This window comes from Apteryx rowi, unplaced genomic scaffold (assembly GCF_003343035.1).
Source record: "Apteryx rowi isolate R43461 unplaced genomic scaffold, aptRow1 scaffold_36, whole genome shotgun sequence".
NCBI lineage: Eukaryota > Metazoa > Chordata > Aves > Apterygiformes > Apterygidae > Apteryx > Apteryx rowi.
This window is the reverse complement of record NW_020450085.1, coordinates 574,419-599,615: the sequence shown is the minus strand read 5'-3', so window position 1 is coordinate 599,615 and position 25,197 is coordinate 574,419. Positions and strand designations below refer to the sequence as shown.

At 40.5% G+C, this 25,197-nt stretch overlaps 1 protein-coding gene across 1 annotated transcript in view; it reads right to left on the bottom strand.

The window, feature by feature from the left end:
* Positions 1–4,302, bottom strand: part of CLSTN2 (calsyntenin 2) — a 238,843-nt gene extending 234,541 nt beyond the window's left edge. Inside the window, exons 1-2 of the mRNA XM_026073079.1 lie at positions 4,257–4,302; positions 2,877–2,999 (exon numbers count right to left, since the gene is read on the bottom strand). Coding sequence (XP_025928864.1) covers positions 2,877–2,999; positions 4,257–4,302 — 169 coding nt within the window. The remainder of the gene's footprint in view (positions 1–2,876; positions 3,000–4,256) is intronic.
* Positions 4,303–25,197: the final 20,895 nt, after the last annotated feature.

Sequence of the window (25,197 nt, the reverse complement as noted above, 5' to 3'; positions counted from 1 at the left end):
CGCGGAGGCTTCAGCAAAGGGCGGGTGCCCGCACGGGGGCTCAGGCGATGCTCGCGGCTCTTCGGGGCCCGCGCGGAGGCTTCAGCAAAGGGCGGGCGCCCGCGCGGGGGCTCAGGTGATGCTCGCGGCTCTTCGGGGCCCGCGCGGAGGCTTCAGCAAAGCGCCAGCGCGCAGCCTGGCCTCCGCTCCTGAGCCCCTCCACTCGCCCTGCTCGACGCCGCACAGCTTCAGGCTCAATCTCGACCCAGCTCCTCTCCAAAGCTGTCCTTGCCGCAGCCGTAACCGCAAGGACGAACCACCCGGACGTACACACACTCCAAAAGTGCTGCGCTCCCACAGTATCCAGCGCTAAACATGCAACAGAGGCGTACCAACAAATACACAAAGGGAATAACTGTGTCTCCCCTGCCGTGACCCGGCATTCCCTTCAACAACAAACCCCACAGTTTTTCCCAGTCTATCATTCATGGAAGCCAAGCACTTAAAAATCAGGCACAGAAGAAATTAAGAAAAGTAGGAAGATCACACTGTTCACATAACATTTAGCTACGTAGCTATACAGGCATCGCCAGGAACATTGACTTGGTGGTTAACACAGTTCTCTTTCCGTTTTTTTTTCAATGGCAAAAAATGATTTTATATTTCTATGGGACTTACACCATGTAAGAGCTGAAAGGATACACAGCTTTTTTTTAAGGGGAATACTCACTTGAAATCAAACGCCTACTACTACAAGCTAACACAAACACTGGTGAACAGCCAACAACCTGCGGGTAAACTATCGCACCAGCTGCAGGCCTAGAGGAAGAAACCATACGCATTTAGGCTTAATCTAGGTTGCTCAAAGGAGATTTAAGTACATACATAAGCCCACGTCAGAAATTCGGTCCTGATGATACATTCTTGAATCTGGGCCCATTTTGTTTAAAACTTTTCATGGAAAGTCTTTCAAGAGGCTATAAATCTAAAAGCTTTTCTACAATAATTGGAGGAAATCCTGATAATATTAACAGGGTAATGTGGAAGGAGCTCTGATTCTCTGGTAAAACTGAAGACTAATATAATATATTGCAGAATAAAGTTCCCACACCTGAGCAAAAAGTGCAAGTACCTGACGCAAACATGAAACAGAGCTTTCCTAAAAGGGGCATCATGGATGCCTTGTGCTCTGAATCATTCTTCGTTCCTAAATACATGACCTGAAGATTTCACAGATAGATGAAATCCTTGTTAAAATAAATCTAAGTTCACATTCCTGTTTCTCACATACATTTGAAAGAATGAATTGCATATACATGGGAAAGTTACCAGCACAGAAAATAATTTGCACCAAATACACCACAGCTAACTCTTTATCATTCAAAGCCTGGTTCCACAGTTTTTGTTTAATATACAGCTGCTTGTTGATAAATGCATTAAAATATAATTCCTGGAAAAAGAAATACTTTGCTTCAAAAAATAGTAACTGAATGAGAAAGATGCGTTATCCTCAGCATCTTTGTATGAAGTATTCCTGCTCTGATTATAATTAGTATCTCTCAGTTAAAGGTTGCCTATTTATTTCTGAATGGACAGTGAATATGCCTCCATTAGCAAGTAACTTGGTACCACAGAAACAGACGGGCAGACAGACGCGTTCAGTGCTCAGGTTGCTGCATCCGTGGTGTATCCTCTTCAAGGCTTGTACTTCCGACTAGATTTAGTCTAGTTCCCTCTACTGAACATCCCCATCACGCATGTAGTTGAGGAAGAAAAGTGTTCTGTACAACCAAGAACCAGTGGGAACATGACCCACAAAACAATATTGATATTAAAAAATGTGCAATATATAAAAACATTTGTGAACCCCTGTCTGGCAGGGAATGAGTCAATAACAGTATATACTTTGGGGGAAAATGGCTAATAACAATTCCTAAAGGACACTGCAAAATGCTTTTTGGGCCAAGCACTGTGACTTAGGGCTTATTGAACATGACTGTACTGCACAAGAGCATTCTGAGCATACGCGTCTTCACTAGCTCCTTTTCTTTTACAATATATACATTCTTGCACAATGTAAAGATTTTTAATAACTGCATCTTTTTAGGATCTTCAGGACAGCTCAAATCTTACTTTYCTACTCTCTTTGAAAAAATATACTTTTAATGAAACAAGGAATTACACAGAAAGTCTGCTTGGAGTGTAAAAGTACTATTTTCTGCTCAGGGAGCTCATAATATGACAGAATAAGTGTCAGGAAAAATAGACTTAATATAGGTAAATCTTCTATATGGCATACATCTATCATACAGCAATCTTAGCAAAAATCTTCAAAACCTCCATTAAATTTTCTGTCCAAGTTCTGACAGTTTTAAAGTACTAACACAGTATTATGCAATTTGAGCAAATTCAAATATTCGTCACCTAATTTGCCCATAGCCAGGTTTCAGCCAGGGACAGGAACAGGAAGAGAGGAAGCAAGGGCTGTTATTACTAAACAAAATTAGCTGCATATTATTACTTTAGGCAGTTGTAATGATTAGTTTCCATYAAGGTGAATTCAAAGTCCATTATATAAATCCTGTGTTTTCAGTAAAAAGCATGGTGMTAGCACAGGCTTGCTGCAGTATGCTGTTTATAATCACTTCTGCTTCACAACAAGTGAGCAAACTGATTGATTGTAAAAGACATCTCATTTAGAGGTCCATAGGCCAATGGTCAAGCACACAGACCTCAGATACAACCTCTAAACAGGTCCTTTCGATTACATAATAATAAATAATATTAATGAATAATTATAAATAATAAGTAAATCAGCAATAAATTCCTCACAGATGTGAATAACTCTGTAATGCAGTCCATAAACTCAAACGCTGCTGTTCACGGTATCTTCCTACCTGCAAAGGGAACAGGCGCATCTTTATCTAAAGCAACGAGAGGAGGATCCAAAATCACAGTGTCGTTGTTTTCCGTTATGATCCCATGGTAGGATGTCTCAATCCAGGGTTTGTGTTTGTTCACTAGAAAAGAAAAGAAATACTATGCTTAATTGATTTGATTCATGTTTTACACCCAATTAGCTCATTTTATTTTTAAAAGGATTTAATATATTTCCAAAATTAATGTTATTACTAAAAAGCCATTTACAGAATCTCAAAGTACTTTATAAACATTCAAAAATTATACCAAAGCAACATGTGTAGTGTACCATAATTCACTGTCGAGAAAAATAAAGCTAATAGACATCCCTCCCATTAAGACACCAAAATAAAAAGCCAATTTTCAAAATAATTTTAACTTATTCCCAACTGTCATGCATAATTAGTGTCAGACATTTTTTCAAGAAATTGCTTTCTGTGGTAAAAGTCTGATCCAAGAGAAAGGATGTCTATGGAAAACAACACTGTCATGACTTGAGGGCAAGCAGGAGGGCAGCTGAGATCCTGGGCTCTTGGTCTCCACCCACCACCCTTTGGAAAAATATTGAAAGTGACATTTGTTTTCTGCACTTTTTAGACAAAAAAAATTAAACTGCTGAATTTTAATCACTTTGATAAAAGGAAGCCACTTCTTTTCCTTTCAGCTAGCTTTAGTTAAATGGGTTCCAAAGTTTTCCCGAAAAATCTGTCCTTCAACTGTGGTTGTTGAATGGTACAAAACCTGGTCTCACAGTACATTGCAGGGTCGCACGCAAGCCTCTGTCACAGCTGGGGCTATGCCGCAGATCACCTGAACATCTTACCCTTGCAGCCCTCCCATACGCCTCCCCCTCACCAAACACCTCCTATGAAGATGATCACGTGAATTACTCTTGCTTTTTAGTTTGTAGGAGCCCTGGCTTTGCTATGCTTATAAATAGCATTTTGTCCCCTCAGCCACAGTCTGAGCATTGCGTTTTTGGAGCTATTACAGAAATAATACAGCGGTGCTACCCTAAGCGCATTGCAGGGTGAAGGGCGCACACCCTCCCAACTGCCCTGCAGGTAGTTTCTTCAAAGCAGAAGAAAGCAGTCTCGACATCAAAGGCAAAGGAGAGGGCTCCAGCCACCGCAGAGGAGCTGTGCAATCAACACGTTTGTTTGTTCCCTGGCTATTTTGAAAAAGAAATACATTTATGCCAAACTGAAGTTCATTCTTTTTCTTTCTTATTCCTTTGTCTAACCACTAGGGAGCCGTAAATCCGGGAAGAATGAGCCAAGGTCCTTTGAGAGCAAAATCATTCTATTTTATGACCACGGATAGCAGAACTTTGACTTCTTTTATACATTGGAACATACACTCATTCAGAGGAAGGTATATTATTTTCACAGCATTTTCACCCATTTTATGCAATAACTAAGCAATGGGAAAATTAAATTGGGTATGTGGCAGGGAAAGGTGAAATGGGAAAAAGGGAACTCTACTCTCTTCATCTGGTAATGACTTTCGTACAGCCCGAGGAGATGGGTGAGCTTACGTAGGGGGATGAAGGCTAAAAGCCTCCTAGATGCTGCAATACGAGAAGTGATGGATGCAATTTCAGAGCTTGGTACAGCAGCTGAGAGTCCGATTTGCAGGACAGTTGAACCATTTAGTATTTGTGATTTGGATACGTGAATTGGCTCACTGGAAACATGCAGACACGTGGAATAGGCTCTGCCCGCGCTCCGCCGCCACTCTGAGACCCTGATGGCCGCGGAGGCGAGCTCCTGCCTGCCTGTGGTACCATTTACCGGTAACGAGCCAGGAAATAGGAGTTTGCATGAGACACGAAGTCCCTGTGCAACTGGAAATTACAGTCCCAGAGCCAGCTTTCCTTTCTGGCTGAGAACTGATCGAGAGGGTGGTCTTAAACAGCTGCCTGAGCTTTCACAAAACCCCTCCTTCCTCCCACAAGAGACTTTGCAGGAGAATTTCGATGTCGCTTTGCTGAAGGCGTAGCCTCAGCACGCAGGAAYGGGACTCCTGCAAGCCTTGTCTTTCTTCCACTAGCGTCCCGGGACCAGTAACAAGTCAAATGAGTGACAGCAACTAATTCCCTATATTGCACTGGAGCAGAAGGAGAAGGACGGGCTCTGGAACAAGCGCAGCAGCTTAGCCCTAGACTTTGGAGACTGGCATAAGAGGTAGAAAGAAAGGGTAAAACAGGAACAAAAYGCGGTACAAGCTTGGTATCGCTTGCAAGTGCTTATGATGTGCAACTTCAAAGCAGCAGTCATTACTGCACAAGCTTCACGTAGCCTGTGGCTTAGAAACTTTAAAAATAACAGAAATTTTTAAATCTAACTATGGGAGGGCAAAACAATTTGCTTGCATCATAAGATCCCTACATTTCAAATATTTTCACATTGTTAAAATTTTTTCTCCTTTTACACTGTTTTGGATAGTTCTGTTTTAAAATGCAAAATCTGTAATACTGAGATTAGTGGCTGCTGTTCCGGCCTAGGTGTTTTTTTATTTTTTCTTTGCTAGAGGTTACTAAAATGTCAGCATAGAAACTCTTCCCAAATGAGTACACCAATATATAGGCTTTCATAAGATACCAAATTTAAAGAAAGTACTTTTAAAAATAATATGATTAATGAATACTTCACATTTCTTCCTCCAAGACAGACAGACAGCTACAAAATGTTAGAATGGTTCACAACTATATTTAGCCACAGGTCAATGCATCTTGCATAAACTGCCTACCCATATACAGCATTTCTATAAAATTGTTTTTTTTAATGATTTCAAAAGAGTTTCATCCTGTTTCATTCCAGCTACTGATTTGTATTTCGAGCTATTTGAGAAGTACATATATTTAAATACAAATTACCATTTCTTGCAGTTGTGCCTGCTTTCYGAGCATGAAATTCCTTCTCCCTTATCTTCCTTTTGTACTCTCTCTCCTTTTACAGTATTAGTCTGTTTAAAATAAAAACATCACCTGGAACTTGGCCACTTCCTACCTCCTCTCCCTTGGAGCAGGACCTGTACAAAACATGACTTCTTCTAACTTGAGCAGTATTTCTTTTACCCTTAAGTTTTCCAGGTCTTACCTTCAAATAATTATCTTTTAGCACTGTATGAAAATAAATTTAATACCTCTGAGACAGACCAAGAAGCATTCACATCCAGGTTATGTTCATGTTCAGGGGAAGAGTTTGTGTTTTAGACAAGATATACATGAAATATTGGCAGAAAATGACAGAAATCCCATGAGATAAGCTGCTCTTGTAAGAGCTTTACCATTATGAGAGGTATCCAAAGCCGTAACTGAAAAAYGGATCACTCCTTTCGAATGTGATGGTTGCAACCCACAGATATTAATGTAAATATATACAGTTATGCTTCTCATTTCAATCCATTTTTATTTTAAAATGTCCTGAAACCTATGTGAAAGTTGCATTCTTTTCTTAGTTATGTCAAAGATGGTCAAACTTTAGATCGAGTTTCCAAAGACATCATTAGTAATGCCACACTGAATTTATTTAAAAAATAAAACAAAAAAGCATATTATGCTATCTACTTAGCGCTATATTAAGCTGTATGTTTAAGTAGAAAAAAAAGAAATCCATAGAATTTCCTTTAAGAATAACACAAGAAGAACATTTTGTTTGAGATGTTAGTTAGAGCCTCTTAGAGATTAACATCTATGTTTCTGGAACTTTTATAAACTTCAAAATACAGTGGGATTTTTGTATTTTAATCTTAAAAAGGAAGAAAATATGTTAAAAACAAATATTTTAAAGTTTCTCATTACTGTTTAAAGTTAAGAACATATTTTATAAAATAAAGTGATAGGAAAAAGCATTTTTGGGTTTGCATTTGCCAAAGATGATAGAAAAAATTTATATACAGGTTTGCATATAAAAGTTACGCAGTTTCAGGAAGTATGAGAGCACTGAACTATAGCAAGCAAAACCCCCAAAAGCAAACAAGCTGGAAATCTAGCAGATATAAATAAGAGCTACGTGGAAAATTGCTTTCCATCTTAAGTTGTATTAAGTTGTACGATACTCTTACAATAATTCTAAAACTGAAAAAATAATTCAAAACCTGGGGAAAAAAAAAAAAAAAACACACACACACATATGTTCTGGTCTTTGCTACAAAAAAACCTTCTCTGAAAGCATTTCTCATCAAGCTACATGGCTTGAATTTCCCTAAAAGTCTAGCTGGGTAGAAACTGAAATCCATACTAGGATTTCATGAATTCAAACCTGTATTCAGTTAAAAAGTACAGATGAACTCTACCTTTTACTTCGTTTTTTGACTTCCTTCCCTTCCTATACTTTATTAGCCATCCATATAAAACTATAATGTAAATAATTTGTAGCAGCTAGGATAAGACAATTAATCTTTTTCCTTAATTACAGTTAGAGGTCAATTCATTAAAATTTGTACGCACCATTTACACTGCATTTCCACAGTGTGTGCTGCCAAAGCCTGTGATTACAAGCCTTTGGATTTAATTAAACCATCTTCCTAGAAAACGGCCACTCTGCGTGCCATCTGCAAATGCATTTGACACACAAAACGCCAAAGGGAAAAAAAGGGAAAGAAAAACTAAGTCCTTCTGTGGAGCCTGCAGGAAATCCCGAGCTCCCCCGAGTCTGGGCTTGAAAGTCAACCCAAGGACAAAACCCGAAACGCAGCAAAAGCCAGCCAGCCAAAGGCCGGCAGATCCTTCGAAAGCAACACCTACGCCGAGCTACGCTCTGCCTGGTGCCCCGTGCCCCACGCGCCGGTTTGCGTCCCGTCCGGGCGCTGCGCCCAAGGAGGTGACAGGCGGTGGGGACACGGAGCAGGGCCTCCACGCGCTCCCCAGCCCCGGGCACCCCGCGACCGTCGCCCCCCGACCGCAAGGCTTCAGCAGCTGGAAAGCAAATACCAGCCCCTGTCCCCAGCCCACCCAGCAACCTACCCGTTAAAACGCCCTTTGCTAGGGGCACGGCTAGGGCAGATCGTCACAAGCACGATGACACCCGGAGCACAACACGGACACGAGGTAGGAGGACGATACCTTGTGAAGGGACGCAACACCTTTTCTGCAAGCCAAAACAGATGCTTCTTAAGAGGGGAAAAAACCCTTGGCGAGAAGCAACAGGAGTACAAGGAATATAGTACAGTGGTATTTTCCAAATTTAAGATAGTTGCTTAAAATGCTTCTTAAAATGCTTAGAACTGTCACCGATCCCAAAATAACACCTCACAAAAGAACTATGAAAGGAAAAAAAGTGAAGATTAGAAGCTGTGACTACAGACATTATGGCAGAGTTAGTATCGTCTAGCTGATTAGCTGCTGATTTCTAAATGCTAAGAAGCTAAAATTTGAGGTAACAAATTATATGGGTTAAGGACTGCTCTATGAATGCAAACATTTTCTTTCTTTCTTCCAAAATGGTATGATGAATCTRTTTTCCATTTAAATGTACTGATAATATGCTCTCTCATCTCTATCTCTTAGCTTAAAGAGTGTGTTGATTGAGGTAGAATTGGCAGAAAATTTAGGCTTTCGTACCACTCAGCTCAGTTCTTTAAGTCCTTTTGCCTGCTAATGTGAGCCCTTTGAAGCGATGAAATCCTTCCTCGAAACATGACAGGCGCTGAGGACGCTCAGAAAGACTTTTAAACGTATGCTCGAAATCCCACTAACTTCTGGAGAATATAAGCAGCTGAACCTCACGCATTTTCTGCACTACAGCACACATCTTCCTGCTCTTGTACAGCAACGAACAAGTGTTTCTAATGCCCTGTTAGGAGACTGAATAAATAATAAAATACAAAATCCCAAGGATGCAGGTGGCATAGTGACATCTGCAACACACGATCACGATGGCTGAGAAAATCTCCCCAATGCGGATGCTGTTGGTTCGGCAGTGCACTCCCCGTTTGGGGCGACGCTTTGCTGGGCAATTGCTGGGGCTAGAAACCAAAAACAGGAACAAAACCTGCCTTCTGACAGAGCAGCGCCTGGGGAAGAAGCGTGGCCAAGAGACGGGGACGTGGGCTGAGGTGGCCGAAGACGCTGAGAGCGGGAGTTTGGCAAAGACTAAGTCTGCCTTGGGAAGGCAGAGCAGGCAGGGAGATGGATGAATGCATTTTGCAGGAAAAGAAACTAAGTAGATATGAAAATGGCAGGGAAGTAGGAGAGCAAAATATCACTAATTAGYGAAATCCAGCATAATATAGCATCATATTCCTTATCATGCCTGTCTATTAACCCCTAAGGACTTCAGAGTGATTGAAAATTGGATTATAATTTTTGCATTTTACAGGGTTAAATCTTTCTCAGTGCTAGGAAAGAAACACCGAGTGACTGTATCAACAGAAAATCAGAATGCTTCGGTTCCCAACCCACAGAGGAGACCTAACATGCACACACATTTTATACGCTTTGCCAAAGAGAAATTGTAAAGAAGAAATTTATTCCTCTAACTGTCTCACAATACACTGCGTTCTCTGTGTGATGCCATTGCCTGATTTACTGAAACACCACTGGTTACAGTCTGGATTTACTTTCAGATAGATGACTTTAAATTATCATGTTTTATGTGCTTTTACATAAAATAGTAATTTGAAATCCCTGTCCCAATTAACTCAATGGGAGTTTTGACACTGAGTTCAGTTAAACCAGGGTTTATCTGATGTAGCTGATCTGATTCCCCCACAACTCTTTAGCTAGAGAATACATTATAACCAGTGCATCTCAGCAACGTTAAAATACTCAGTGGAGATCCTGAAGACAATCTGGGACTGGTTTGATCATACTTCACAGTAAAAAGCTATTTTGCACAAAACAGACTGCACAAGAAAGTTGTCTGCAATTAGTATATATTCTAGCCCCAATGCAAAAGCCTTTCAATAATGATGACTTTCACTAGCAACATTTTTTCTAGGTAAGAAAAGGTGAAGATTCTGAAGTACAGCTTTGTTGTTAGTTCATTCTCATTACAAGCCTGTTGGGACAAAAGTTAGATCTTGTCTAAGGAACTTGGTAATATTAGACAGTAATCTATCGCCTATTTCTAAAGTAAAATAAACTACTTTATATTTATTCTGACATGCTTAGAAGTTTATGTAGCTATATAGGTACTTTAATCACATATAAACATATTGAGTTATTTCTGACTTAAAATAAAAGTCAGCTTCAGGCTCAGTAAGAACTCTGGACTCACACTTCAAATGGACTTTCAGTGAGTGGAGGGAAAAGGACTCTTACTCTAAACCTATTTGGATTAGTTAAATTTAACAAGCACACTACCTCCATGTGCATAAAGCAGTGAGCTTCCCATATTAGACACCAATAAAGAAGCAATATTTCCACCTTGCCARGACATAAGGCTTTTTTTTTAAGTAGTTTTTAATACCCTGATTGATCAAGCAGGTTATATTACATTATGAATTGCACCATCCTTTACCTCTGGCTGAGTGGCACTCRGAAAGGTGTGATATATTTCTTTACCAATACCAGTGAACAGGACAAAATGTTTTTTCCACTTAGATTCTAAAAACGAATGAGTTCTGATCAGCAGACAAAGTGAAGAAATCAATGCTTTCACCAAATGTTTCTAAACCGTTYTCCCCCTTTCAAATTCAGACCTACATAAGTCTCAGTATTTTTTGTTATTACTACGGCCCAAAGCCCCTCCCGTTTTTGCAAAGGCCCTGCAGAAGAGCTGCAGACGATTCCGATCCACGCGGCCAGCGCAGTCCCCAGGGCAGGCCGGGCGCCCGCGCAGCCAGGAGCACGGGGCAGGGGGCCGCGGAGACGCTCATCACTAGTCTATCCGCTGCAAGTCTATCTGCTGTAAAGACATTCAAGTGATATATATGATTAATGTGATAAATAATGACATTTCTTTCCATTCGCACACCTTATCTCTACATTGCTGCCAGAAGTGATTACAATTCGTGTATCGGCATATCTGAAGAGTTTTAAACAGTAGAGAAATAGCTATAGCACAACCAAGAGCAGCACATGCAACCTTGGATGAGGCCGTTCAAAGCTGTCCCATATACATCCACATATACACATCTGCACTAGCTACAATCAGACCTCTGAATTCAGGTCAGATATATTCTGGTGTTACGTGGATACCTAAATATCGTGGACCAGTAAAATTTTGGTTTGGCTCATGCGGCATTCTGAAAAATTTTAAATATAAAACTGGAGAAAACTCTATAATGGAGGTTGTTTGGAATGGAAAATATCTTTTTCCCCCATAATCTATAAAAATGAAGTGTTTCAATGTCTGTGATGTTCATACTCCTACGTCTGTTTGTTGCTATGGGTTTGTTTTTGGGGTGGAGGACGGTATTCTTTCTAACCCTGTTTAAATCAATGTGAACATTTAACAGGAACTTACTAAACTCTTTGGTCAACACAAACCTGTATTGTTCAGGAAAAACAGTCTAAGCTAAAAATTTCATAAAAATCAACCCACAATATTCATATGTGAAACTTAGCAGCATTTTTGCTTATAAGCCCCATTTCTGAAAAGCACACCTGGAATATACGTGTGCATGTGCATTCATGAATAAACCTTTACACTGAGCCCCACTGTCATCTTCAGGTGCCGACCACATCGCTGTGCTCTCGGTGCCTTAGGCTAATTCTAAGCTCACAAATAAGATATTTTCAGTAATGCAAAAGAGATTTCATCTTCTTGATTAAGGCATCCAGTCCTTCCAAATTTATCTRTTGATATTTGTTGTGTTACAAGTAGATTACAGAGAGCGCAAAACTGTATTCTTAACTATTACAGACTATAGGTCTAAATGTTCARACCAGGAAGTGGCCGACATATTATAACGGAGCAAAAATAGACTTGAGATTCACAACACAGTTGACGGTACCTTTGTTTAGCCCCTCTTAATTATTTCATCATCATTTAAATCCTTTCAATATTCATTACGTGTGGGAAGCCGCCTTTCTTAAATGCTTTATCCTCCTCTCCTGTTTGGCCTGAAAGCTCTTCAGCACACGGCTTTGTTTCTCGTGCTGAGAGTTTACAGCACGCGCTTTGCACAGAGCTGACGCGAGGKCTCGTTCTTTAGAGAAACGACAACTAAGGGTCCACTGAAGAGTTTTCAATCAGATGATTCAATCACATATTTAATGCCTAGGGATTCAAACACAACTGTCAGGGACTGGGCATCGCTATCTTCTCAAGAATTCCGGTATTTACAGCAATGCTGAGGAACATACAGACCACTAATCCACATATTTATCCAGACTGTGTGTTGCCATGGGAAACAAAAAAAATTCAATAATTACACAGAAAAGCAAAAGTAATCCCCAAATAGCACCAAACATAGACCTCTTCGAAGAGTTATAGAGCTGCAGGGTGCTCTGTTTAACTAAAAAAATATTTGCACATATAATGGCTCTTCAATTGCCTGAAATATTAAAATCGGGGAATTCTGATTGCTGGCATTTCTCCCTGTGAAAGCTCTCACTTCAGGTATCTCTAAAACAAACACTCTAAGCACTGCGGCACGCTAGATGCATTAACATTTGCTGAGCAGACTTTCAAAGGTAACAGCTTCTTTTCTGCACCTCATCATTCATGCAAGCAGTTTCACTTAGTAAATAATGCCTTCAGCTGAGGACTTAAAAATAGAGATTAAAATAATTTAGGTTTTATGCAGCTGTGTCTCAAGAACTGCAGTAATGCTCCCAGTTGAGAATGTCATTCTGAAAAATTCAAGATTAAAACCACCTATTAGATTATGAGGCTAAAATAACTGAAAAATAAATTTACTAAGAAATAGTTACCTTCATTAGATTTCATTTTGTGCTGTACTACCTTGATAGCTCGAACTCTTGAGTGTTAACATATAAATTTAAGCTCACTGAAATCCTATGCTCTTACATATAATCCTACGCATTTTAAATCTAGGACAATGAGCTAAATCCTAATGCCATGGTCTTCAAAGGAGTAAACATTTTATTTTTTTAAATATGTAAGGAATTGTTGATGTTCATCTTTCCATTAAGCATTCCAAATTGCAGATTTTCATACAGCAGTGGCTCAAGAATACTCCAGTACAGAGAACTTCATTTAAAAAAACCTGCCTGTTTCCAAGCACCTGTCCTTTACCTAACACAGAGAGAGAGTGGCCCAGGTTATCTTGAGGGAGAAGAGTGATATTTTTCTTTATGACAGCCACCACTCTTCCCCAAATCAGCCACATTGCTTTTGAAGCGGCAATTGCATTTTTGAAAAGGAAGACTTTCTTCCCTGATGAAACCAACAACTTTGATCCTTTTAAGAACAAGATGGAAAAATAGGAAGAGTGCAAGAAACTGGGAGATTGTGATAAATKCAGCTTACATTTATGTGAGCAAAGGGTTGTGAAGATGGAAGGCTACGGGAAAGATGTGCCCATGCACAAAATCACAGAGACCAGCAACCTAAGAAACCTCCACAGCCAGTACACCCTGCCTGCTTCCTGCCACTCTACCACGAACAGGCTATGCTTAGGTCAGAATCACCCTTCCTCTGCAGTAGCAAAAACATACAAGATGCTACACATCTACTGTACTTAAATCACATTACAATTTCACATTAGGACTTCTTGTCTAGTATTCATGCACCAAAACCCCTAGATTATGAGGCAATTAAGTGTACACATACCTGTCAATAGTGCAGGGGAAAGTGCATTACAGAGCAAGGCAGAATAAAGTCCATTTGCCCACATTTCCATACTTAGTATTCAGGTGTCTCTTAAACTGAAACGTACTTTGAATAAAATTAATATATCAACTGACTCTCCATCCTCACCCCAAACATCTCCCCAGAATATGCATTAAAATATTGACATTTATTACATGATTCCATACATTAATAAAATAGTAATTACTTAACTTCTACTACCATGAAAGCACAATGCCAAGAGTAATTGGTAGTGCTGTCCATCCCCATCACAGGAGAAGGTAGGAGTGTAGTAAATAAGGCAAAGGGAGGATAAGACGACAAGGGACTGCCTTCTGGTTTGGAAAGAGAACAGCGAGGTTGTATCCATGACGGTCATTTGTTATAGGTTGTCTATTTTCTCCTAAAGGATGACAATTTTTTGGAATAAGGTCCATCTTCTTTTCACTTTTATACAGTGCCTACCAGTCTAAGTTTGTGGTCCTTGACAGGAGCTTATACAATCTCCAAAGCAAATTAAAATCTCTCTTCCAAACAAAATCAATCGGAGTGTGGGTGTTCCAGAAATTCTAATAGTCAAGACCTCTGTGTTTCAGCTATCCAAGACAGAAGAACGCATATAATTACACAGGCTATATAATCAGTATGTCAAGCATAAAGACATCCCACTTTTCATAACAATGCTGCATCTTTTCAGCCAAATTCCATCTAAGCTTTAGTTGTTTCTTGTTCATTTATTGCCTTTAAAAAGCTTAATTTAGACCTAGCAAGTGCCTGAAATAAATAYATATATTTTTTAGCTTTGAGACTGTTTCTGATTATAAGCAGCTCTGACTTTTTAACAATGTTTAATACAATTCTCTGTCTTTTATGCTCTTCATTGTCAATACAGCTTTTATTTTTTCCAAAGCAATCTTCTTTCTCACAGTGCATTTCCTACAGATTTAAACCTAAAATTGTCGCTCATACTACTTGAATGGTTTATTCTTTCTCCAGAACTATTTCACCTCTCTTCTGCATTTCAATCAGAAAACGGCCTCTTATTTTTCTTTCTCTTCTTCCCCCTCAACTTCCCTGGAGTCTCTCTTAATTCCTAGGTAATTTTTGAAATACATTAGTCTGTTCAYACAGAAATTAGGCTGCCAACAGCCTAGCTTTAAAATACAATACATACATTAGCAATTACTCTCCTCAGTTCTGTTTTCACGTACTTAAATAATTAATTTTGAGTACCGCTGGTGCTCAGAGTGAGAACGTGGCAGAATTTGGCTGTATTAGGAATTAAGCCCTGCTCTAGTAACAGCAAGATCATGACACTGCACCAGCAAATAACATATKCCTGTCCCCATATGGTCCCAACCACTGGAGCCAAGAGGCTTTTTATAACTCAGCCTCTTTAGGGATGACATCAATCTATCAGCTTCCCAAATGATTTAAGATGGCTTTTCAGCAGCATTGCAAGTAAACTCCCTGTAGAATTGTCCCTCTCGTTTCAGCCTGATAATACAAACGAGTGAGGAAAGAGATATCCAAACACAAGAAGAAACCTATAGAACACTTGAACGTAAGGGTTTCCTTTTTTCCCCTGTTATTAAACACAGCTGAAGCCAGTAGTCTGGGCTCCATCAAAAACTAGTGATTCCTGTTGTGTTTCTGCCCTGCAGAATACTCTCGGACTTCGGGTGCTCTGCACAGCGGATCTCACAGCAAAGAAAAAAACAAAAACACAGCAAGAGTAGAGACTGACCAATCTTCCTGACCGTAGAAGCCACCTGCTAAAATCATTAAGAACCACAAAAGGTCTCGGAGGGCTTCACAGATGGGAGACAAGCCCAGCAGGCTCCTCTTGGCCACTGCGAYGGGATGTTTCACTCGGTTACGTGGCAACCAAGCAACATCCGTCCCAGCAGCTCCGACTTTGTACCTCGCCCAACAGCAGGCGTTGGGATTAGCCRGCCCCTACACCGAAGGTCTATCAAGCAGACAAGTAAGAATTAACTCATCAAACAGCAGTTAGATAGACAAGAAGTCCCAGCCCYCAGGCACCCCAGTCCTCTCACAAGCGTAATATTTAGAAGTTGAAGACTCAGCYATATTTCTCCAACAAAAACAAAACACATTTTGGAGAAAATGCATCTAATATTGAGAAACTCTGAAAATCTGGATGCAATCAATATTTTTCCCTCCAAATAAATAGTATATTATGTAACACCAGAATAATAACTTGCTTAGAACAGTTTGACATCAGTACTTGCATGGGACATTCTCTTTATGTCTATGTTTCATCCTTCATTCCTTCTACGTAATCCTAAAAACAGCTAATCTTCAATTTACTAGTTATTACTATTCTTTAATAGCTACATGATTACTAAATTGCTGCTACTTGCTGTAACAAGAGTTAACCCATGRGTTCAGCCAGTGCAGAGAAACTAGTTTGTCCAATGGAAGGCAAAACGAGGGAAGAAAAATGAGACTGCGCCCTCTGTACTTTTTGTGGGKTTTTTTTAGTTAAAAGTTGTTAAATTTGACATGTAAGTACCAAACAATATTTTTTCAGCTTCATGWCTTCATTCTTAATTATCAGCTACTTGTATGAATTGCTAAGAGTGATTTTGACCCATGACATATCAGCTTTCGTCCTACGATGTTACAGATGGGACACATTTTACTGCAAATTTTTATTGCAAAAGGTATGGAACAATGAATGATAATTATATATTTTACAGTTCATTCACTACAGACTGATCATTTGGTATTCATTACTCTGGCGAAAGACACGTCCTGTCAGTTTTAGCCCTCATTATGCACATYATATCTGCATTTTAGCAAGCAATAGAATATTGAAGAGAGATTTCAACCAARTTTCCACTTGGAAAAAGAACGAAGGGAAAAAAAAGCCAGCTTATCTRGTTACATTAACTTTAGTGGCTGCTGTCAAAAGAACGGTTGACTAAAATCACTTTTCTCATATTTCTTACAACCTGGTCAAAAAACTTGGGCATAAAAAGAGATAACTATATAAATCATTCCTATAAAACTGAAGAAAAGGTTGAAAGCACCCGGACTTATTTTTGAGAGATAAAGTTTAACTCCAAATTTTCACAATATTTCTGATCTTGTAGTTGTCACAACAAGGCTATCATTATTTTTGGTATTTCAAAAGGTCACCCTTGTGCTAGCCAGTGATTACAAGAAAAAGCAGGTAACATTAAGCAGGGGTTTTTTTTCTGGGCTTCTCAGAACAACAACTCCAAAGACAGTTTCCATATATCAGTTTCAAGTAAGAGCTCTCCAGATACTCTTCTCCCGGGCCCCTTGTCCACAGCAATCACGGATGATTATCGGAATCTGTCAGTCACTTGCATTCGATCACATATTCAAAGGACACTCTGTCCTCACAAAATTTGAGATGCTAATAGAAAAATGGTCTGATCTTCTTGCTTTTAAAGTTAATGTCCCAAAGAACAGGTACTGGTTCCAAAATAGGTGTTATAATACAAAATAAGAAGCATGACATGAATTAAATACAAAATACACCTGAGTACAGTTCAAAGGCAAGCACATATAAAAAGCCACATGAGACACCATACCTCAGTACAAGCCCATAGCAGATAAAATGCAGCTATGTGATAACCACAGATGAACCATATCAATAAATGAACATATTTGCAGGGTAACAACAGAAAGGAAACGATAAAGACAAGCTGTTAACTCACCAGGCTCTAGAAGACTCTCCTCTATTAGCTTAGGCAGCACAGGCTATGGCACACTAAAAGGCAGGCTCACTGGCCATCGGTGGCCGTTTCCTRTCGGCGCTCAGGAACTGGTCGCCTCTAGGGCATATGTAAGTGGGACGCCCTTTACTTCATAAATGGTAAGGCATCAAAATATGTATTTTTCAGGGGTCAACACTGACTGTTGGGTTTTTGTCTCATGTGGGGAGATCACTGCTCAAAAAGACTAGAGAGGGAATGAAGCAAGTTATAATTATGAATTCTATTTATTTACGTTATGTAGATAAATAAAAGCTAAAGACCTCGTCCAATACCTACTGCCTCCTGTGCAACTACAGAGAGGTCTGAAGATGTCACTTCCTCAGCCTAAACTGCACAAAATTCACAAGTTTTACCTGCACTAGTAACATACCTGTAACTCTATTGTCCCAAGAGAGTCTCTGGTGGCTAAAAAACATTTAACTCCAGATTTTTTATGACCTTAAAACTTCCTTCACTTAAGATTCATGCACGATAATTTGACAATGACACTTTTAAAAACAGTAAGCTTGTTATATGTAAAGGTATAACAAAAAACAACAGTTAATTGAATGTTTGCATCAAGCTTGAGAAGCCAGGAAACAGCCTGCAGCTAGATAAATGCAGAAAACACATCACACCATCATGTAAACATGCATTTAACAAGGCTGATGCGGTGCTTTGGCAATTGTCTGTGTTTATATCAGCGCATCTTCAACACTGCTCATCAACCTTAACTGTTATAGCACAGTTAAAAAAAAAAAAAAGGCAAAGAACCAAAAGCATGCAATTTAAGGTAGTCTGTGTTTCCCAAAATAAACAGTGAAAAATGCCATCTCTGTTTTTCCCCTGGGAGATGAGGTTAAGTGAGAAGAAAGGCTAAGCTGGCTTTAGAAAGAAAGGCTTTGAAATGTTTTAAGGGATATTTTACAGAATTTGTATTGGTGATAAAATCTCCCAGCTCAATTTACTGCACGTTGAAAGCACCTGAAGCCACCTGCCTGGCACAGGTCCAAGGACTGCCACCTTTCAACCACAAGAGGCAAGAGAAGACCATTATATTTGACTAGCCTCGTAAATCATCGGTCTCCAAACACAGAGGGGGAAAAAATTCCTGTCAAAAGGGACATGTAATGTAGAGCAGGGCTTGGCAACCTTTCAAGAGCATCTTCTTTTTCCAAGTAAAACTTGGAGCACCTTTACATCACGGGTGACGACTTGAATCTACCAAAGGTTGGAGTCATTCCCTGGTCCTGGTTGCTTGTGAATTTGATCCRAATTTGGAAAACAGTTTTTGGGGCTCAGGGAGGGCAAAGAGCAGGGCCTGCATATGGGAGAGCTTAAAACAGCTGTGCCAGAGCAGGGCTTTGGGAGCCGCTGCCTCTCRCAGACCCACGTCAAGCAGGATTATTCAAATAAAGCAAGTGCACGCGTTCCAGCAAGATGGGGGGACRCCGGGAGGTGATGACAGGCAAGCTGCCCTAACAAATGCTGCACAGATTTTCAGCAGTCTCAGCACCGATGTTACGGGGCACATTGCATAGCAAAGCAGTCGAAACACTTGGGCGAAGGGGACACACGTCGTTGCGAAGGGGAACTCAGAAAAAGCATCGCTGAATTTACTAGGTATGGCCCTCGTTAGTAAAACACTGCCATAAATAAGCACTGTGTTAACAAAATAACTCATCAGCTCTGTGCTACCTCACACCAGCAATATTTTCTCTTCCTTTCTCTGCTCTTTGCTAAAATTAAAATTTAACAACAACAACAACAACAACAAACTAAGATCATTGTGCTGACCGTGTCCTTATTGGAGTAAGAAGGAGTAAAATCCCAAGAGTCTAAACAACTGATTTAAAGCCAAAAAAAGATCTATAGCCCCTCTAAGCTCCAAGGGTTTGCTGTACTTGCAGCACGAGAGGAAAATTGAATGGCTGGAAGTTACTGTGCCTTGCTGCCACCCACCGGGCGCCCCGCGCAGGGTCTCGGGTGCCCCCTGCATCGGTCCCAACCGCCCCCCCAGACCACCACCCGTCACCACTCTTTGGAGCCTATCAGCATTTTGCAGTCTGCTTTTCTCCCCTGCAAGCTCCTGGGAGCAAAGCCGGGGGTTTGGTTTGCTTGCTCGCGTCTGCCGAGCATTGCTCGCAGCAGCGGAGCCCGTCGAGACACCTGCAGGGGCAGTTTACCGGCAGAACCACTTTCAGCAATCGCAGGTCCTTGGGCCACCGTGGTCACCACCATCCCATGAGGCGGCAGCACYGCCACGCACCCCTGCAGCTGGCACGACGAAACGCAGGGCCCCGTCGGTGCCCGTATCCGCTGGTCACCTGCAACGTCGGAGAATTAACGGAGGACCGGCAAAAAAGGCAGATTATTTGATTGTTTCTTCAGCACTGGCAGCAAAGTTTGCAGCCTTTGATGCCTCTAAGTGAAGGATGTTGTCAAAGAAAATGACTTTAAAGGACAAAAATGAATCAATTATAACTGCTGCATTTAATGATGAAAAGAAAGGAACTGCCTATAAAACTTACTCAGGGGGAATTAAACAAAAAAATCAGTTATATTCTACAGAGCAGTGTATTTTTTTAATGAAAAATAATTTGAAGTAAAGGTAGGTGATCAAAAGCATTTGTATATAAAGTATATAAATGGTAGGATGGGAAAACAGCACTACAAATGTCCTACACCAACATGCTCATACCCTGACACAAAAAGAGGTAAGCAAAAATACTTGGAGTCACAGGGGAGAACAAGCTTACTGGCCAGCCACGGGCAAATATGTTATTTTTTGTGAAAATATTACAGGCTTTTTATTAAATTCCTGATGTTTACTATAAATAAGACTAGCACACTTTAGGAAAGGCTGTCACGGGCTATTATTGCAACACAATTCTTCTCTCATGCATGAGGAAATTTCTTTTTACGCAGAACAACTGCACAAAGGTGGTTTTTGGACAAAGGCCACTACACAAGAGCCTTACTACTCCTTTTTAGCTGGGCCACTGCTTCAGGGCATGCGATTCTTCTTATAAGCCCTTTGGTCTTTAAGTAAAATTCTTGCACTGCCCAGTCCAATGTTTTCTATTCTAATTCTATGCTTGTGTTTTAGACAGCTTTTCAGGACTTGTTAAAATGTGACTTAGCATCTATTTTTCAGACAGTATTGTGGGGAAGTTTGCCCTATTTACTGGCTTATTTCTTAGCCATTATTTTGATATCTGTCTTTGTTTGTTAAGTAGAACTAAGGGGGAACATAAGTTCTGGTATTTTTTGAAGAACAAGAGATTCATCCTGACTCGATGATTTGACGGAATGGAAATTCCGAATATTCAAAGCAGCGTTTCTTTGGTGTGACTTCAACTGATGTGACCTAACGGAGCAACGCACGACTCCTCTCATGTACAACAGTATGCCATTAACATTAGTTATTTAAATCAAACAATGCACAACCAGAAAATAATCTCAATGTCAAATAATTTTGACAGTGTATTTATTTCTAAACCTGTTCTAAAAAGGTTTTGGCCAGGTTCACTGCGAAACCTTTTCCCCGGAAAGCAGGAAGACTGAAGACTGCCACCGCTGCGCAAGTCACAGCTTCGTGAACGCAAGGGCCGGCTGTGGGACAAGAGGAACGAGCGGCTGGGTGAGAGGACGGCAGACTATGGGCAGGATTGCCACCTTCTCCTGGCTACAAGGTTTGTGAAACCGCTGTTTCATACAAAGCCTCATGGCTTAACAAGGATCAGGAAAGCTCCTTAGAGACAGGAGTGGGGAGTCTTTGGTGAGTTAATCCCAGTAAGACCCCAAGACTCCACTTCTAAATTAATTTGCAAATTCAATTTCTGAGTTTTCCCAGCTCCTGACTTTGTCCTGTGTGCCAGCCTGCTCCGTCTGCGAAGGAAACCTCAACGAGAAGCAGCGGGTGCATGAACCCTGTGCCAGGTACGCAGTTTGTGCACTTCGCTTCCAAACCGGATTGCCACCGTGTTCTGCCTGCGGCCTCCAGACCCACCGGGAACAGCCGGCTCAGCTGCCGCCTCTTCAGAAAAGAGCAGCCTCAGAAATCAGGCAGCTCCCTGGCTTGTTACAGGCCCTTCCTTGGGCAGCTGGACAAACAACGTCCACYCGCCTCGTACGAGCGCACAAAGTACATGCAGCAGCTTTACATTTCTTTCTCAGCGCTTGGCACTAAATATATTACACTAATTCTTTTAGTCCTTGGACACGAAATCATTAGGTATGGGCTATTACTTGCATTATCACTACATTACGGGATCATTATGAAAAATAAAAGTTCTAATCAACATGAACATTTATGAAGTGCAGTGGTTTGAAACTAACCCCTGCAACAGCCTAAGCATTAGCACTAACCAAAATGAGTAACAGGGTTTTTTCTGAACTAAACAAGGTTAAAATAAAAATCTTTTTTAGACAAGAGATTATGACTGATGGCACATGGCTGAGACAGCACTGAGATCCCGAGGACATCAAAAGGATCTGCAATGTCATTCGGGAGAACATTTTGTAAGCAGAGAGGCTGGGATACACGAAACGAATACAGCCAGAGATCGATCCCTCCTTCCAAATGGAGACCTCTGCATCAAGTTATCTAAAGTATTATTACTGCAGTGAGTCTCAAGGGATTGATCATATTATGCACAGCCACTGAGCTTTGCCATTAATCAGCATTTATACAAAACTATTGTGCAGCAAGTTAAAAATCTAGTAGGAATCAATTTTTTTTTTTTTTTTTTTTTTTTTACTGTTGCCTGTGTAATATTTTCATGATAAAGATAGTGAACTTTTTTCCTGTACATCTTTCAATTTTGTATTTATTTATCCTGGACTATTTCTGATATTGATCCCAATGTACTTACCTTTTTCTCTTTATTACTTCTTTTAGATCAATATTTTCATTTATTCCTTTTCTTCCATCAGGCTTGGCATGGTTTTATATAATGGCCACAAGGTATCAATACAAATGTATTCCTCCCCGACAGAGGGTGCACATTCAGATGGACTGGGCAGAAGCATATTCAGGATATGCTGAGAGAAGTACATGGCTGGCCAATGGTTTTGAGTACCTTCTGCTTTTAAAATGTCTCTGTCAATCAACCTGCATCTGGAACAGCAGTTGCTCCTGGGGACCATATGCAGACAGAATGGACCATTTTTAAGGTCCTTCCCTCATACTTTCCTTTGTAGCCATGTTCAAGACATTCTTCGGAGCACAGTTATATCATCATAGCTGTCCTATACCAAGCTTACACTGGAGGCCTCACACAAAAGGAGTTCCCATGAAAAATGCTGAAGTGAACAATATGATCGCATTTTAAGCAAAACTATGCTTTTAAATATGACTACAATTAAGGTTACACTGCTGTCTTGAGGCTATATTGCACAATTTATGAGTTCAAAAATAAATGACTTGAGTTGCCTCTCAGCTGTAACTTGAGTCTGTAAACGCTCCCAGTCCATCCCAGTGCAAAGTCAAAGCTTTGCCATCAATCTGACTTCGCAAGGAAACCAAAAGTACTCATGTGGTCGCTTATGTCTCTGCAGCCTAGTGATAAGAAGTTTCTTAAAGTACTTCTCAGTTTTCCCAGTCCCAGTTCGGGCAGGGACAGGACAAGTACAGGCTCAGGACCTGCAGAGCAAGGGGGAGATGGTCCACCAGAAACCATGATCCCAGGGAACAGGCCAAATGCATCCACCTAACCTGGACTTGACAACAGCGTAATACTCAGCACACCAAGCCTAGCTCTGAAACAGGAGTGCAACTGTTTACGTGGTCTCAGACTTCAGATACTTCTGTGTCCTCAAACAGGCACATTCTGCACAACAAGAAAATAACATCTGCCAGAAAAGAAAACCTCAGGTCCTTACGGCCCTTGGCTGGGTGCAGGCAGAGGAGGCCGTCGCACCTGGCAGAGGTAACCAACAGCCAAATCTGTAAGGTTTTAATTGTTTGCAGGTGTTCTCAAAGCACTAATCTACATCTCCCCAGATTCAAAATATGAAAAATCTGATGGCTTATGCTTAAGTGGCATGATACAAATAGTTTAGATGAAATGAAAAGTGTTGGAGCCTAAATTTTGGCAATTCCACTCACAAAACAATATTAAACTTCAAAGAACTGGCATGGCACTTTCTGCACTCTTTCAGCTTGCCCCTTGATCCCCACACTCTGGTCTCAAGCTTATGTTTAACCTCCAAAGAAACAGACTCCACAGCAGCATTTTATTGTGTAGTAAAATTATTAAAAATTAATCCATCACAATTGATTACTGCAGGATTTTCTTTATAAATTCAAGTATGGCAAAACTTTTCTTAGGAAGACATATCAGGCATGCTACTAGGAGCTGTGGAGCCACAGAACTTCATCTTTAGAGGCACAAAATGGAGATGCCAGGATACTGTTACTTACAGGTAAATAATGTTCCTAGGCTGTTTCAGCACAGTGTTGAACAGTCCCCAAAGGAAAATAGTTTTTTCCTTTTCTCCTCTCTCAATTTAGACTTCCGTTTTTTAAACAGAATTTGCAGGTGCACGCAATCTGTTGTGCTGGAAGAAGCTGAATATTGCTTTTTATTAATAACAACTGAAAAAAATATAATAAATAACATACACCAGAAGCAGAGCAGCTCAGAAGTCTAGCATTTGACTGACTTCAGCACTTGGATATTCCCCCAGTAACTAAAACTTTCAGCCTACCCAGCTGTGAAGAGAAAACATTATCCTYCCCTTTGTGATGGGGAGTCTCAAGATTACTTGCCAGACAAATAAACAGCAGAATTGTCCTAAATATATACTCAAATTGCAAGTTTGCAGGATTTTTTTGCCCCATATTCCACCTTCACACCTGGCTGGCTTTAGAGGAGCTTCTTTATTACAAGAATTTAAACACTAGCATAACTTCTGGCAAAATTAGGACCATGAGGTCTGTATTTAAAATTGGCAATAAAAACACCTCTTTACTTCCATTAGGCAGGCCAAATTCATCCCACTCTTGAGGGGAAAGCTGCATGAATGCAGTTCTGTGGAACTGCCATGTGCCCAGGAAAAGGGTATTTTATGGTTCTCTAACATAAGAAAATAATGTATGCATTTCAGAAAGGTTTCTGGGCATATACATGTTTCTGGGGTGATCACCTAACTGTATCAAAACTTCTGCAAAATTATCCTTCAAGGAAGAAAAGTGAGAGGAAACAAGGGGGCAAAACTGTGCAAACACTAAGCCATCCATTAAAACACGATCTCTAGCCTTGCTCTGAGTTAGGAAACATGAGGGTATGTTAAAGTGCAGATAAACTAATTATCTTACTATCTGCAATAACAGTGACGGTTATTTTTTTCTAAGACATGCAAGATTAAAAAGTATAGAGAAAAGACCTGTCCACTTGTATTCATTTTACCAACATGAAAAGAGGTAGAATTATGTCACTAGTGAGGAAAACATCTATTAAGCTGTCAGTTATGATATCATTTACCTTAATAATGTGTAGAAAGAAAATGCGAAGACATATCACAGAAGTGAAAAACAGCACGGTAGCTAGCAAGGCATGGAAGTGCGCAGAGGTGACAATGAGGAGAGGGGTAAAATCCCTTGCATATACACTACATGTACACCTATAGCAAACCAAACTATAAAGGCTCATGGGTGAGTTTGCAACCCCCGCTCTGCCAGGAGGTAAAGGGGCTGCCCACTCGCTTGGGGCCACGGCCACAGACTTGCCTTTGGGCTTCCCAGCCCGCTCACTGAGGAGGGTGGTGTTACTTTCAGCTCCTCAGTTTGCTCCGGCCCCGTTCCAACCTCACTGCCCTGTACAAAGGAGAAA